Below are 16,766 nucleotides of genomic sequence, written 5' to 3' on the forward strand. Positions count from 1 at the left end.
TCTTTATGTTTTCTTTCCTTCTGCTAACTTTGGGTTTTGTTTGTTCTTCTTTCTCTAGTTCCTTTAGGTGTAAGGTTAGATTATTTATTTGAGATTTTTCTTGTTTCTTGAGGTAGGCTTCTATAGCTATAAACTTCCCTCTTAAGACTGCTTTTGCTGCATCCCATAGGTTTTGGACTGTTGTGTTTTCATTGTCATTTGTCTCTAGGTATTTTTTGATTTCCTCTTTGATTTCTTCAGTGATCTCTTGGTTATTTAGTAACGTAGTGTTTAGCCTTCATGTGTTTGTGTTTTTTACGTTTTTCCCCTGTAATTCATTTCTAATCTCATAGCATTGTGGTCAGAAAAGATGCTTGATATGATTTCAATTTTCTTAAATTTCCTGAGGCTTGATTTGTGATCCAAGATGTGATCTATCCTGGAGAATGTTCCATGTGCACTTGAGAAGAAAGTGTAATCTGCTGTTTTTGGATGGAATGTCCTATAAATATCAATTAAATCTGTCTGGTCTATTGTGTCATTTAAAGCTTCTCTTTCCTTATTTATTTTCATTTTGGATGATCCATCCATTGGTGTAAGTGAGGTGTTAAAGTCCCCCACTGTTATTGTGTTATTGTTGATTTCCTCTTTTACAGCTGTTAGCAGTTACCTTATATATTGAGGTGCTCCTATGTTGGGTGCATATATATTTATAATTGTTATATTTTCTTCTTGGATTGATCCCTTGATCATTATATAGTATCTTTCCTTGTCTCTTTTAACATTCTTTATTTTAAAGTCAATTTTATCTGATATGAGTATTGCTACTCCAACTTTCTTTTGCTTTCCATTTGCATGGAATATCTTTTTCCATCCCCTCACTTTCAGCCTGTATGTGTCCCTAGGTCTGAAGTGGGTCTCTTGTAGACAGCATATATATGGGTCTTGTGTTTGTATCCATTCAGCAAGCCTGTGTCTTTTGGTTGGAACATTTAATCCATTCACGTTTAAAGTAATTATCAATATGTATGTTCCTATGACCATTTTCTGAATTCTTTTGGGTTTGTTTCTGTAGGTCGTTTTCTTCTCTTGTGTTTCCCACTTAGAGAAGTTCCTTTAGCATTTGTTGTAGAGCCTGTTTGGTGGTGCTGAATTCTTTTAGCTTTTGCTTGTCTGTAAAGCTTTTGATTTCTCCATCGAATCTGAATGAGATCCTTGCGGGGTAGAGTAATCCTGGTTGTAGGTTCTTCCCTTTCATCACTTAAGTGTATCATTTCACTCCCTTCTGGCTTGTAGAGTTTCTGCTGAGAAATCAGCTGTTAACCTTATGGGAGTTCCCTTGTATCTTATTTGTCGTTTTTCCTTTGCTGCTTTCAGAAATTTTTCTTTGTCTTTAATTTTTGCAAATTTGATTACTGTGTGTCTCGGCATGTTTCTCTTTGGGTTTATCCTGTATGAGACTTGCTGCACTTCCTGGACTTGAGTGGCTATTTCCTTTCCCATGTTAGGGAAGTTTTCGACTATAATCTTTTCAAATATTTTCTCGGGTCCTTTCACTCTCTCTTCTCCTTTTGGGACCCCTATAATGTGAATGTTGTTGCATTTAATGTTGTCTCAGAGGTCTCTTAGGCTGTCTTCATTTCTTTTCATTCTTTTTTCTTTATTCTCTTCTGCTCAGTGAATTCCACCATTCTGTCTTCTAGGTCACTTATCTGTTCTTCTGCCTCAGTTATTCTGCTATTGATTCCTTCTAGTGTAGTTTTCATTTCAGTTATTGTATTGTTCATCTCTGTTTGTTTGTTCTTTAACTCTTCTAGGTCTTTGTTATACATTTCTTGCATCTTTTCAATCTTTGCCTCCATTGTTTTTCCGAGGTCCTGGATCATCTTCACTATCATTATTCTGAATTCTTTTTCTGGAAGGTTGCCTATCTCCACTTCATTTAGTTGTTTTTCTGGGGTTTTATCTTGTTCCTTCATCTGGTACATAGCCCTCTGCCTTTTCATCTTGTCTGTCTTTCTGTGAGTGTGGTTTTTGTTCCACAGGCTGCAGGATTGTAGTTCTTCTTGTTTCTCCTGTCTGCCCTCTGGTGGATGAGGCTATCTAAGAGGCTTGTGCACGTTCCCTGATGGGAGGAACTGGGGGCGGGTAGAGCTGACTTTTGCTCTGGTGGGCAGAGCTCAGTAAAACTTTAATCTGCTTGACTGCTGATGGGTGGGGCTGGGTTCCCTCCCTGTTGGTTGTTTAGCCTGAGGCAACCCAACAGTGGAGCCTACCTGGGCTCTTTGGTAGGGCTAATGGCAGACTCTGGGAGGGCTCACGCCAAGGAGTACTTCCCAGAACTTCTGCTGCCCATGTTCTTGTCCCCATGATGAGCCACAGCTACCCCTGCCTCTGCAGGAGACCCTCCAACACTAGCAGGTAGGTCTGGTTCAGTCTCTCCTGGGGTCAGTGCTTCTTCCTCTGGGTCCCGATGCGCACACTACTTTGTGTGTGCCCACCAAGAGTGGAGTCTCTGTTTCCCCCAGTCCTGTCGAAGTCCTGCAATCAAATTCCACTAGGCTTCAAAGTCTGATTCTCTAGGAATTCCTCCTCCTGTTGCCGGACCCCCAGATTGGGAAGCCTGACGTGGGGCTCCGAACCTTCACTCTAGTGGGTGGACTTCTGTGGTATAAGTGTTCTCCAGTTTATGAGTCACCCACCCACCAATTATGGGATTTGATTTTGCTGTGATTGCACCCCTCCTACTATCTCATTGTGGCTTCTCCTTTGTCTTTGGATGTGGGGTATCTTTTTTGGTGAGTTCCAGTGTCTTCCTGTCGATGACTGTCCAGCAGCTACTTGTGATTCTGGTGTTCTCACAAGAGGGAGTGAGAGCACATCCTTCTACTCCACCATCTTGGTTCAGCTCTGATTTGTCTTAAGAAATTTAAATCTGACAATTTTACTTTCTTTAAAAAAAAGAAAAATATTTTTGTTATGTATTCATTTCCTGTCTCATGGCACTGTATGCTTTTTTGATCTAGTGTGGACCTAGACTTATCCTATTTTTACCTGGAAACAATTAGTCACTCAAGGCTATCATTTCTTTTGTAAATTTATGATATTTATCCAAGGCTTAAAAAATGATTTCTAAAGATACATTGGTACATTGAGGAAAGTCCATCTCATTGTAATTAAAGTAGTACCATTCATTAAAAGATTTTTTAAAACCCATGTCTCTGGAACACACAATACTGTCATGCATATTTAAACATAAAATAAATGGTTAGACATAATTTTGTTAATGAAAAAATTCATATGTTGAAGAAACATAATTATTAATAAAGTTCTTATGGTATACAGAATATATAATAGAGATTGATGGGTGAATCAAAGTAAGTAATACTAGAAAATTAAAAAGTAGAAAAAATGAGGGGCTTCCCTGGTGGCGCAGTGGTTGAGAGTCCACCTGCCGATTCAGGGGACATGGGTTCGTGCCCCGGTCTGGGAAGATCCTACATGCCGCGAAGCGGCTAGGCCCGTGAGCTGGCCGCTGAGCCTGCACGTCTGGAGCCTGTGGTCTGCATCGGGAGAGGCCACAACAGTGAGAGGCCCGCGTAAGGCAAAAAAAAAAAAAAAAAAGTAGAAAAAATGAGAGGCAGTAGTTAAAATATCTATATGAATGGCAATGACGTGTAAGATACAATAAGCTATGAAGGAGTAGTGTGTTTGGGGGGAGAGGAGGACATGGGACTGCTTCTCTGAAGAAAGAATTTGTTCAGGTTAGTCAAATTTGTATTAGTATTCACATTCTAATAAATGGAAACTTTGTTTTCAGATTTTTCAGATTGGGATTCTGCTAGTTTGACGCTCAATAATGAGACTTGTCAGAGAGCCGGGCATTTGAAAGTTGATGATAAATATCCATTTGTGTCACAATCAATGACCAAAAATCAGTCAGCAGCCACAGAATTTGGACAGATGACCTTAATAGATAAAGAAAAGATTAATATCGGAGCGGTGTTTCTGTTAGGGAATTACACGCTCCATGACCTGTGTGAGTCACAACTGCCAGAAAACAGAGAAAGCAAACAAGGTAATAAATAAGCACAGAGCACTCAACCGTAGGCCACCTCGGCATGGCTTCACCATAATCCTGATGTTTCCAAAATCATTTTGTGGCAAAATCTGCTTTGTGTTTACTCCTTTTATTCAACCTGCAGCCAAACGTCTTTTAGCAAGACGTTTGCATTCTTCCTCTGACCAAAGCAACATAATAAATAACAAAGAGAATTAGGAGAGAGATTCGTTAGGCTAGTATTTAGCATACACCTGAGAGTGGGTAGCAGGATTATATTTAGAATTTTGGGACTAGTTGGGAAACCTAGGTAGACATCTCAAGATTCCTTTCTCAAAATGTAGTTTTTTTAGCTTTATTTTTGTTTAGCTCTGAATTCATTAGTATTAGTTATAACTATATTCAATGTAACTAAAAAAGCACCTCCAAAACCAAACACTAAACTATTTCTTGTATTTTCTATGAGTTTATATATTTTAGAATTGGCTTTCCCGGCGGTAATGGGAGTCATTGGGGATTGCTACATAGTCCCTCCTTCTTAGCTGTGTCCGCATAGTATATCAACTTATTATTTTTAATGAATTAATAGTTCACAAGGGATATTGGTTTTAAGGAGTGCTGATCATTTAAAAATAGTATATGGAAAATCAATTCTAATTCTACTAGGATGCCCAGTCTATTGATTAACCACACCTAATATATGTTCTACATAAATACCAATTAATTTAGTGCCCTTGATCCATCACATGATCAGGGCTATAGTAATAAATCATACACTGTTTTCTTTTTCCAGTCCTATAGTTTTATCCTCTTGTCTTTCCTTACCTGTAGAATTAATGTTACATTTACAAAAGATTCTCAGTTATCTCCTAGAGTAGTGACTACAAGCTATAAACTCAAAGTTTTTTTTATCTATACAAGTGACTTGTTTGCTCTCATTTCTCCATGAGCTTGGTAGGTCCAAGAAGCACGAATTCAAACGAAACACCTACACGAGCCCCCTCAACACAGGAAGATGTGAAACAGGAAAACTGGAAACTAAATACAAGCAACTTAAAAGAGTTCATGCAGATCATTTCTCTTCTCAGTTGATACCTTTTAAAGTAATAAGCAGAGTCTAGTTCTTGAGGGACCCAGGATTCGTGCATTTATTTATTTAATAAAGATTTATTCTATGCTGGGTCCTGGTAATTTTATATCTTAAATATTTCTGGAAACAGTCCCTCAGTGTAGGCCTGCATCATCTTTTTTTTGCATTATAATGCCATCAAATTCGTCTCCCTCTATTTATTTGTATGGCCTTCAAATTCATCCCTCCCGCAGCATTTAGAGTGATCTATCTCAAATGCACCAGTGATCGTGAACCACTCTTTAAAGCATATTAATGTTCAGCCATCTTAGAATGACACGAGGCTTTCATAATCTAACTTCTACCTGACTCTCCCTCTCTAGCCCTTTCTGTCTGTCCTTTGCTCTGGAATTCTGAACTGCTGGTGATGCTCTCTCATCTATCCCTGTATTTTAGACAAATATTCACCCTGTTTTATGTATGCTTCTCTCCCTGTCTTGCTACAGCTTTCCATGCTCTCTCCCTTTCCTGTCCTCTATTCCCTTGAATCTGACTGACCTCACTGTGTAAGTCTCAGCTCAGGCATTATCTCTAGAAAAGCCATCCCTGACACCTTTTATCTACATTCTTCTTTAAACTGCAATGTTTAGTACTGAGCAGGAACTCAGTAAATAATTATTGAGTAAAATAAATAAAGACTGTGTATATAAAGATGATTTCAAGAGATTGTTCTCTACAGTCTAGGAGCAAAGAGGATAGTCGTGAAGAAATAATTTACAGTTCAGGTGATGAAGATACACTAGAAAAATCTATAAAGTACTAAGGTAGCTACTAGGAAAGAGATACCTATTTGGGGAAAGAGAACTGTAATCAAGGAGGACTTCACAAAGCAGGCTGGGTCTTAAAAGATGAAAAGAAATTTGTCAGAAGAGTAGAGGAAAGCATTTCAGATTAAGGAACTGATAAAAGCATGAAAAGTAACAGTAATTTTGGAAACCATGAATAACGTTGCAGTTGAAGCTTGGTGTGTTGTTAAATCGGTACTATTATGAAGTAGAGAACAGAGTATATTGTGACTTTATATGTTTGTCCTGTATTTTTAAATTTTGTTTGGTTTTTGATTGTTCTGTTCATTGATGTTTGGTGGATGAATTTGTAAATGAATCTTTGAGATGTTTGTGTGCCTGTAACATGGTGACATCTGGTATTTCCCAGATGGTTAGTTGAAGTTTTAGGTAATTAGAAGTATTTCTTAAAGAAGTAAATATTCAGCTAAAGATTAAGCTTAATTTAAATTGTCATTTGATAAATTTTTTAAAATCTATTTTTATAAAGATTATGTCTTTTATCTAACTGTTCTAAATAGTTAATTTTAACTAAACATATAGATTTGTCAGCAGAACTAGACTTAGAAATAACATCGGAGGAAGCACAAGAAAGGCTTGATGGAAGTGAAAATAACCACTCACAGGTATGTAAAAATGTAAATGTAAATTTCTGGCTCAATATTGTTTTCTATGCTTTAACGACATAACAGAGTTCAAATGAAATTACCTTTCAAAATTAACCTCTTAGAATCAATAGATAATAATTTAATATTTAGTTTTTATAGTGCTTTAATTACAAAGCTTAAAATATTGTTAGAATCTATTATAATTTATAGTTAAACTTTGTCCTTGGAATTGAGGCAAAAAAATTTCCTGAATATTGTTTGCTTCTTCCTTACATGATAAAGAAGGTGATAATCAAATACTGAATTGTATGATTAAGCAGTTGAAATTATGAACAATATATCAATGATGGTCCATGAGTTAGATTCATGGAAGGAGAAATCATTCCCAGCTGTTCAAAATTTGCAGTTTCAAATTGCCAGTCACTAATGCCAAGATTAAAGATTTATTCTGTCTTGTGACCTCTATGTAATCAACCTAAGGAACTACATTCAGGGAGAGAAGGGGTCATACAATCAACCCTATTGCTTATTAAGGAATCAAACCTTCCAGAATTGGACCTTTGTTGTTAGGGTACAAACAATAACTTTCTAAATTATTTCATTTCAGGGTAGGAAACCAGTAAATATTATTAAACAATGTTTTATCCACTTTCATTAGTGGATATTAGAATAAAATATAACTGAATGAAAGCAGGTATTATATCAATATATAATACTATCATAGTATATAATTTGCATTAAAATTTAGGAATTTGTTCCTCTTTCTGATTGGTGTTAATTGATTTTGGCTCCTAGTAATTTAAGGTTTGTCTATTCTCCAGTTACTAGTCCTTAAAAAAAATCCTTATGTGCACATAGGGACTCTTAAGGTACGGTGAGGTGAAATATTTTTAAGTAAGGAAGCCTTTGTAACATTAAAAATCATCTCCTAATTAATTTTTGGTAGATTTAACATATATGAATTATTTAGTTCAAACAAACAGTGACAAAATTGGGTTTGTGAGTTCATGTTTTTCTCCTGTTTTAGGCTAAGGCAAGTTATTTTTCACTTCTTAGTTGTAATCCAGTGATTTGTGAGTAGCTAAACATAGATTAAGAAGTTTAACGGTTGAATTTTAATTATTCTCTAATTTTTCTTTGTCCATACTTGATTACTTAAGGATAAAGTTATTTTACAAACATGTACCCTGACAGAAAAGACATCTGAAAATCAAATGAAGCCAACTAATCTTCCGCTTTTGCATCTGCAAAAAATGCCTCAAGAACCAGAAATGAATAATGAATGTGATAGAGAGGACATATCTGTATGTTCAGGACTTCCTTGTGTACAAAAGTATGAGGAAATGTGGACCAAACCAGGCAAATTAGAGTGGAAAAATAACTTAAAACTCATCACAAATGAGTTAAAGCAGAAGTTTGGTGAAATTTTTGAAAAATACAAAATTACTGTTTGTCCTGAGGAAGAGCCACTACATGATACCCCTAAAGAAGGAGCAAACATAAAGGAAATACCTTCTAATTTGACAAATAATATACCTGACTGTGAGGCAAAAGATGCATTTGGAGTATCTGTCTCTCTAGCATTCCAAACATTTCCTGAACAAAAAGAACCCAGTCTTGAAAATGTTTTTCCATCTTATTTAACCTCTGGGTACTGGGGACATGCTTGCCCATCATCTTCACAGCTTTATTTAAATGAAAATAAATTAGACTATGAAAGTGATAAACCAGACACTGAACATGTTTTTAACAAAAATGAGGAGAGTTTTTATAATGATACAAAAAATAAAAAAGTAAGGGACCCAGTAGTTACATTTGAAGTGCAAGAAGACCAAGAGTTTGATATGCAAATGGTACAAAATATGAACCAAAATAACACTAATTGGAAATTAGACACCGGATGTATACCTCAGTCTAGTGATCCCCAAAGACTTTTTGATTTATGGCTTGCCCGCTCCAATGAAATGAGACACATGATTCAAATAAAAAGTCGTGATATTTCTGCTGTTACAAATACTTATAAGAAAACCAAACCAATACAAGACTGGTTCCAGAAGCCATTGCTTGCAGATAATTGCAGTGCTAATAACTATAAAAGCATGGAACCTGAATTAGAAAATGGGAGTTCTTCTCCACCGAATAGTAACAGAACATCCAAAGTGTATCTAAATGAAGAATTACAGCAAGATATGCAAAGGTTTAAGAATGAGATAGGCATGTTACAAATACAGTTCCTGGCTTTGGAAAAAGAGAAAATTCAACTTCAAAAAGAGGTAGAGGTTCATTTGCTGCTACTTTGTTCTTTCTCTTTATCAATGATCTGATCCATTCTGATTTTCCACTTATTAATAAAATGGGGTCAGCTAAATAGGTAATTGTGTAGAAATAGATTACTTCTGCCATCTAAATAATAGGAAACTATTTTCATGGCTTTTGTTCCTTAATCAACCTTAAGTCTCTCTCTGTCAGTCTTTCATATGAACTGGGAAACTAATTTAGCTACATACCGTGTGACCTTCTGAGCCAGAATAAGCACAAAGGAAATTGCTTAAGAAATATAATCAGCTAGGGTTTGGAGGTTTTTAAAAATCTATTGGGTTTTAAATATAAATTACACTTCTATAGTATGGGAAGGAAGCAGTGACTGAAAGAAGGGACATAAACACGTATTCCCGCTAAACTAGTCTCTTTATTGTGCTTTAGTGTGTGCGATCTTCTCTGCTTTACTCAATCCCTTGGCACTTAGAATTCCAACATGGCCACTTCAAGATATTTTTAATAACAAATACATGTACTCCCACGTATTCTTTAATCACCACTCTCAGATGTTTCTGTTGAGTCAGACCTTTACATTATGTTGTTTAATAAAATGTGGTAAGTTTTGACATGTATGATTTTATCATATAGGTAGTATAAACCCTCAGCAAAAAAAATCAGTATTTATCTCCAAAGGAGAAAACTGAGTTTTGACGTGCGGTGAGTTTTTTTTTCCTTCCAGTAATAGATTTTTTAATTTGTTTGTTTGCTCTTTTGTGTAAGAGGTGCATTGACTGAGTTTTAATGATAGACAAAAATCTGTAGATATTCTCCTTTAAAAGAAAAAGAGATGAGCCCTACCCCCAACTGAGGCATTAAATTACTTTGCCAAAGTCACACTTTTAACTTATCTGATTAATTTGATGAATTCATTTGGTAATTTATCAGATTCAGGGTTACAGAATTGTATCATCTCTTTTGGTGCCATGAAATGCTAGGAAATGCCACTTTAGGGGCTTTGGACAAATCATTGAACCTTTCTTGGTTTTATTCCCATTATTGGTAAATAGTGGAGCTAAAGTAGATAATTACTTCTATACCCTTAAGCTATAAAATTTCATGGTTATTGAATGTGAAATTGGGAGGCATTACTCATTTTCCAGAGTTCCACACTAACTAACAATTCATTAATTTCACTCTACTCCTGTTTTTTGGTAAACTTTGGTTCATATATTTTAGTGAACACCGTCACTTTTTTGATATTCCCAGGATCCAAATGGAAAAAGAATTGTAAAAGGCAGTGGGGGAAGAATAGCTTCAGTGCAGAAAGAAGAATGTTTCCTTTTTGTTACTGAAGCACCAACGTGTCACATCCTCTAAATTTGGCTGTTTAATGCAAAATCCAGGCGGTAAAGACCGAAGAGGACAAATTTTGTGTCTTTGTCTCTTTATTTCTCTGTCTCTGCCATCAGACGGGGAAGAGTGGATGTGAATAGCTGCACAACATTAAAAAGCCCTTTTTGAAATTTTTAAAACTTTATTTCTTTTCCTCAAACAGAAAGAAGCAGAATTTACAAAAATTTCAGTGACTTGTAATTAAAAAAAATTAAAGTAAGCACAAAACTATTTTTATTGCTTAAAACCGGGGCAAACTCTGAGTCAAATAATTAATGAAAATGAAAAGGTCTTTATAATGAATAAGGTGATAACAGTTATATGTAGTGTCAAACTTTCATTAAAGGTTGAAGAAGAAAAGAATAAGCACAAAAGTAGTGAAATGGAAGTATCAGAAAACATATATGATGATGATAGTGGACTAATTCAACAGAGAAAGAGCAGAAAAACTAATAACCAACAGTTTCCTACCATGGAGAATGAAGATTCTGATAGGTAAGCCTATGTCAGTACTTAACAATAGATAATTGTTATTTTCCTATAAAACAAGTTCTCATTTGAGCTAATGTTCATGATTAACAAATTTTATATTTTACTAGGGTTATAGTTATTTCTAATACTCTTGTCCTTTAGCCTTAATACTAGAGTTAATTGGTTAACACACCACCGTATTACAGTATTAGAGTATTCTGGATTTGACTGTATACTTACCTTTACCAGTGTGTTGTATATTTAAATATATTTTGTGTTACTAATTAGCGTCCTTTGATTAGAGCTTGAAGACTCCTTTCATCATTTCTTGTGAGGCAGGTCTAGTGGTGATGACCTCCCTCAGCTTTGCTTTGTTTGGGAAAGTCTTTATCTTTCCTTCATTTCTGAAAGACAACTTTTCTGGATAGAGTGTTCTTGGTTGGCAGTTTTTTTCTTTTAGCACTTTGAATATGTCATCCTACTCTCTTGAAATCCGTTGATAGACTTATGGGGATTCCCTTATAATTTACAAGCCTCTTTACTTTTGCTGCTTTTAAGACTCTCTCTTTGTCTTTGAGTTTTGACAGTTTTGTTATAATGTCTCCTGGTGAGGATTTCTTTAAGTTGAGTTTGTTTGGTGACCTATAAGCTTTAGGAACTTGGATATCCAAATCTCTCCCCAGGTTTAGGAAGTTCTCAACCATTTTTTCTTTAAATAAGCTTTCTGCCACCTTCTCCCTATCTTCTCTTTCTGGAACTGCAATGATTTATGAATTATTTCTTTTGATAGTATCTGGTAATTCATGTAGGCTTTCTTCCCACTTTTTCATTCTTTTTTCCTTTATTCTTCTCTGATTGGATTATTTCAAAGCTCCTATCTCTTAACTCACAGATTCTTTCTTCTGTTTGATCCATTCTGCTGTCAGTGTTCTTTATTGCATTTTTCATTTCATTCATTGTATTCTTCAGCTCCAAAATTTCCATTTGGTTCTTTTTTATTATTTCTATCTCTTTGTTAAACTCCTCATCTTGTTTCTGTATTACTTTCCTGATTTTGTTGGGTTGTCTTTCTGTGTTTTCTTGTAGCTCACTGAGTTTCCTTAAAACTACTATTTTGAATTCTCTATCAGGTAGATTGCAGATCTCCATGTCTTTGGGATTTGTTACTGGAAAATTATTGTGATCTTTTGGTAGTGTCATGTTTTCTTGATTTTTTTTTATGTTACTTGAAGTTTTGCATTGCTGTCTTTGCATTTGAAGTAGCAGTCACCTCTTCCAGTCTTTAATAACTGCCCTCTCCAGTGTACCCCAACTTGCATTTTTTTGTTCCAGTGGTATGCTGGCACTTCTCTGCTGGAAACCTGGATTTCCACAAAGGCTCTCTCGTCTGTGGGTGATTGTCTAAGACAGTGTTTTCCAGGGGTTCCCTGGACGTTGCTAAGAGTGGCTGGAGCCAGTTCATGGGCCATGCAGGGTCCACAGCAGGGATGTGGTCTGTATGTCTGTTACCACTTGGGTGGGCAGGACTCTTCCCAGGTCCCTTGGTTTATGGTGCTGGATCCTGCAATTCCCACAAAGCCACTTTTGTCCATGGATAGATGCCAAATTGTTGCTGGTGGTGGAGGGATACTATGAGGTACCTATTTTGCAGCCCTGATGCTGACATGACCCCAACATGTGGGTGTTTAAAAGTAAATTTTCCCCCCAAGATATTTCCTTGAGTTCTTCTTTCATGTTATATGTACCTCATGTTATTTTTAAAAATCATGTAAATTAAACATTATATATCAAAACAAAACAATATAGTAGAAATCTAATTATTACTCCCATGTCTAAGAATCATTGCTTTTAGGCAGTGAACTTCAGCTTTTCAGTGTAGCACTTGAGGTTCTTCAGAATGTCTTTCCAGACTCATCTCTCTGCTTCCTTCCATGTATTTTGTACTTTTCCTTCCAAGTTCCTAGGAAACACCTAGACGCCATGTGCCTGATCTTTGTGCTCACATTCTAATCACCAAGTAGAATGATTTTCTCCATTTTCTTTTCCTCATGACCTCCTGTTTATTTAACCTCTTCTGTAAAGCTTTCCTGTGTTCACTTGTAACTTTCATATGTCAACTCTTACATATCATGTTGTATCATAATTGTGTATCTGTCTTTGAAGCAAGAATTTGTATTTGCTTGCATATGGTTGGTACGTCATAACTGTTTTGTGAACTAATAAATGACTTATGATGGGTAAGAGTTGGAATTTTTTTAAAAGTTGGTTTTTTATTCTTTATCAGTAGAATTATTAGAAAACATTGGCTTTTTTATGGATTTTTTAAAGTAGCGGTCCTGGCGTGCATATGAAGGAAGTAAAGAAAAATGAAAATGAAAAATGGACATCAAAAGAATGTGTGATTACACCAATGTTTGAGAAGGCTGATTCACTGATCGGTGGTCTGCTACACATGAATGATGACAGCAGTTTAAGTGAAGTAGATCAGGATGATGGCAGGTAAAATCTACAAATTCTTTATTTTTAGGTCAAGAAATATTAGCACTGAATACTTTTTCTGGAAATAGAACAGCATAATATAGTGTACAGGCCACGACAAGAGAATTCTCAACTATACCAGATGAACGCTGCTGAAAGGTTAAGATGAGGACGAGTGGCTTTGACCAGAAGTAGTTTCAATAAATATTCCCCATGGAAGTTGGACTGTAGTGAATAAGTATAAACGGCTCCTTAGGGAATACTTACTGGGAAAGGCAATAGAGAACTGGATGGTAACTGAAGAGGAATGTGGAGTTCAAGGGAGTTTCCTTTTTCTTTTTATGTTAAGATGGGAGTTTTTAGAGTATGTTTGTATGCTGTTGGAAATGAGCCAGTAGAGGATGCATTTATTCCGTTTAATCTTGTTTGCATGTCCAATATTAGAAAGCTTATTGATTGTATTACATTATCTTTAAAATATTATAGTAAACTAATTGTACATAATACTTCTATTCACGTATAGTTTTATGGTAAGGGCTTGTTCATTGATTTTGAAGTGTAATATTCTTATATAATTGAATATGCAGATGCGTACTTAAAAATTATTCTATCATACATAGATTTTTAAAAATTATATAATCATAAATTTACAAACATTTAGTCCATACTGAATAGGATTTAGTCATTCCTTGATAATTCTAGATGACAGTATCATCATGAGTGGCTATGGTTTTGTAAGGTACTCTAAAACAGATTATGTTAACTTCATAGTGGTTTAGATTCCAGGGAAAAGGGTAAGATTTTGTTTATATTCGATAGAAAAAAAACTATTAACAATCTATCACAGATTATTACTTTCGGATTATAAAGTTCTAAATTACAAAAGTCATGCTTCCTATACTAAAAGTGTCATTAACACGTATTGTGCGCTAAGTATATGTTGAATGCATGAATAAACAGCTGAATGGGTGAATGAATGCCTGTCGATGAATTTCTTTACAAAAGCAAATCTTTATTGAAAATAGAATTCCAATATTGCCTAGGTCTAAAGCCTTTTTATTTTTAAAAAATATGGGTAAGATTCAGAAATTATTATTTATAGTTATAACTAGACATGGAATAATAATACAGATCCATTTGCTATCATATTACTTAAAAGCACTTAAAAATAAATATTACCTTCTCATCATATTGTGAAACACAAGTGTTGAAGCCAGATTTCCTGGGTTTGAATTCTGGGTCTGCTGCTGATCTGCTGTAGGGGCTTGGGCAAGTTACTTAGCCTTTCTGTGCTCCATTTCTTCCTGTGTAAAGGACCTAATGTATTACCTCTCTCGCAGAATTGTTGTGAGGATTAAAATGCCTTTAAGACATGTAAGGTGCTTATAATAATGCATAGCAGTTACATAGTAAGTCCTCAAAAAGCTAATATCATGATTATTAAAAAAGAGTTTCTTTCACATAAGAACTTAATACTTTCCAAATAGGTTTTAGTGCCATAAAGTTAGTTTTTATTGAAAATGACAATAACAAAAAACCCTGGTATGTTTCTTCCTGTCAAATAATGCAAGTAACATTATGTTTTTCCTTTTCCTTTGATTGTCAGCTTGATCTAATTTAATGTTTTGTTAATATTATTATGGTATATTTTCTTTGTCCTTTAATGTTACTCTTTCTATTTATTGTTTAATCTCTTTTATAGAAAATTAATTACCGATGCAAAGATTTTCTGTAAAAAACAATAGGTTTAGGTATTCTTTGTATTTTAAGTATTTAATGTTTGCCTGAAAAGAATCGTTTGTTTTTTTAGGGCTACAAAGGAAACATCTAACGAAAAGAACAAGGTAGAGTAAAAAATTAGTTATAAAAAATATTATCCTGTAGTAAAAAATTACTTTGTAAAAGGTATAGTGGAAAAATAAAAAATCTTCCTTTGTTGTAGAGACATTTACTTTGAAAAAATAATTTAGAAACACTGTTGATAAAATTATCCCTTTGATAAAAATCTGTTCTTTTAAAAAGTATCTGTGTTTTTGCTTTAATAAAGAGATATTTATCATCTCTGTACACTTAGTATATTTTATAAATATTTTGGGGACATTGTGAAATAGTATTTTTTATTTGTAGGTCAAAGAGCAAATTGATTCTATGGATGACCTTGATGACTTAACTCAGTCATCTGAAACAGCTTTTGAGGATTGCCAGATGCTTTACTCTAATTATAAGAATCCCATGTTGCTAATTGAACAACTTGGCATGGAGTGTAAAGGTAGGACCATGGTATAAATATAAAGCCTTTTTGTGTATACTGTTGTAATATTTGGTAGAATTCACCAGTGTAGCCTCTTGGGCCTGGAATTTTCTTTGTGGGAAGGTCTTTAACTAGGACTTTAGTTTCTTTTTTAGATATAGGGCTATTTAGTTTATTTGTTCTTTCTTGATTGAGCTTTGGTAATTTCCCTCTCTCAAGGAATTTACCCACTTCATCTGAGTTGCCAAATTTATTTACATAATGTTCATAATATTACTGTCAGTCTTTTAATATCTATAGAATCTGTAGTAATTTCTCATTACTCATTTCTGTGAAATTGGTAATTTGTGCCTTCTCTCTCTTTTTTTTTTTTCATTATCAGCCTGGCTAGAGGTTTATCACTTTTATTCATATTCTGAATATATTTGGTTTCACTGATTTTTAAAATATTTATTTATTTATTTATTTATTTTTGGCTCTGTTGGGTCTTCGTTGCTGTGTGCAGGCTTTCTCTAGTTGTGGCGAGCGGGGGCTACTCTTCGTTCAGTATGCAGGCTTCTCATTGCTGTGGCTTCTTTTGTTGTGGAGCATGGGTTCTAGGTGCGTGGGCTTCAGTAGTTGTGGCACGCGGGCTCAGTAGTTGTGGCTTGCGGGCGCTAGAATGCAGGCTCAGTAGTTTTGGCACACAGGCCTAGTTGCTCTGAGGCATGTGGGATCTTCCCAGACCAGGGATCAAACCCATGTCCCTTGCATTGGCAGGTGGATTCTTAACCATTGTGCCACCAGGGGAGTCCCTCATTGATTTTTCCATGTCTTTTTTGTTTTGTTTGTTTTGTTTTTTCTCATTGATTTTTTCTTTGATGTTTTTTATTTCCTTTCTTCTGCTTGCTTTGGGTTTACTTTGCTCTTTTTTAAAAAATATTTATTTATTTATTTATTTATTTAATTTTATTTTTGGCTGCGTTGGGTCTTAGTTGCGGCACGTGGGATCTTTCGTTGCAGCGTGTGGGCTTCTCTCTCTAGTTGTGACGTATGGGCTCAGTATTTGTGACACTCCAGATGGGGTGTGGGCTCCAGCGTGTGTGGGCTCTGTAGTTGCGGCATGCTGACTCTCTAGTTGTGGCTTGTGTGTTCAGTAGTTGCAGCGGGCTGGCTTAGTTGCCCCATGGCATGTGGGGTTTTAGTTCCCCGACCAGGAATCGAACCCACGTCCCCTGGATTGGAAAGCAGATCCTTAACCACTGAACCATCAGGGAAGTCCCCTAATTTTCTCTTTTTCTGGATTTTTATGTTGGAAGCCAAGGTCATTGATTTGAGACCTTCTTTTCTAATATAGACATTCAGTGCTATAAAT

The 16,766-nt window shown here is 35.4% G+C and overlaps 1 protein-coding gene across 10 annotated transcripts in view; it reads left to right on the forward strand.

Moving 5' to 3' along the window:
* Positions 1-16,766, forward strand: part of ANKRD26 (ankyrin repeat domain 26) — an 89,374-nt gene that overhangs the window by 39,307 nt on the left and 33,301 nt on the right. For 6 of the 10 annotated variants that reach the window (XR_003795895.1, XM_029237768.1, XM_029237770.1 and 3 more), the window contains 6 exons: positions 3,800-4,057; positions 6,497-6,579; positions 10,559-10,707; positions 13,012-13,182; positions 14,972-15,005; positions 15,289-15,430. Coding sequence is in view for 9 of the 10 variants with exons in the window: in XM_029237768.1 (XP_029093601.1) it covers positions 3,800-4,057; positions 6,497-6,579; positions 10,559-10,707; positions 13,012-13,182; positions 14,972-15,005; positions 15,289-15,430 (837 nt within the window). In the remaining variant the exon portion in view is untranslated. Of the gene's footprint in view, positions 1-3,799; positions 4,058-6,496; positions 6,580-7,383; positions 8,835-10,558; positions 10,708-13,011; positions 13,183-14,971; positions 15,006-15,288; positions 15,431-16,766 lie in introns of those variants that run through there. The other 4 variants (XM_029237771.1, XM_029237772.1, XM_029237769.1 and 1 more) reach the window with 3 other exon arrangements.

Source organism: Monodon monoceros, unplaced genomic scaffold (genome assembly GCF_005190385.1).
Source record: "Monodon monoceros isolate NGI ecotype Baffin Bay Population unplaced genomic scaffold, NGI_Narwhal_1 Super_Scaffold_21, whole genome shotgun sequence".
In the NCBI taxonomy this organism is placed as follows: Eukaryota; Metazoa; Chordata; class Mammalia; order Artiodactyla; family Monodontidae; genus Monodon; species Monodon monoceros.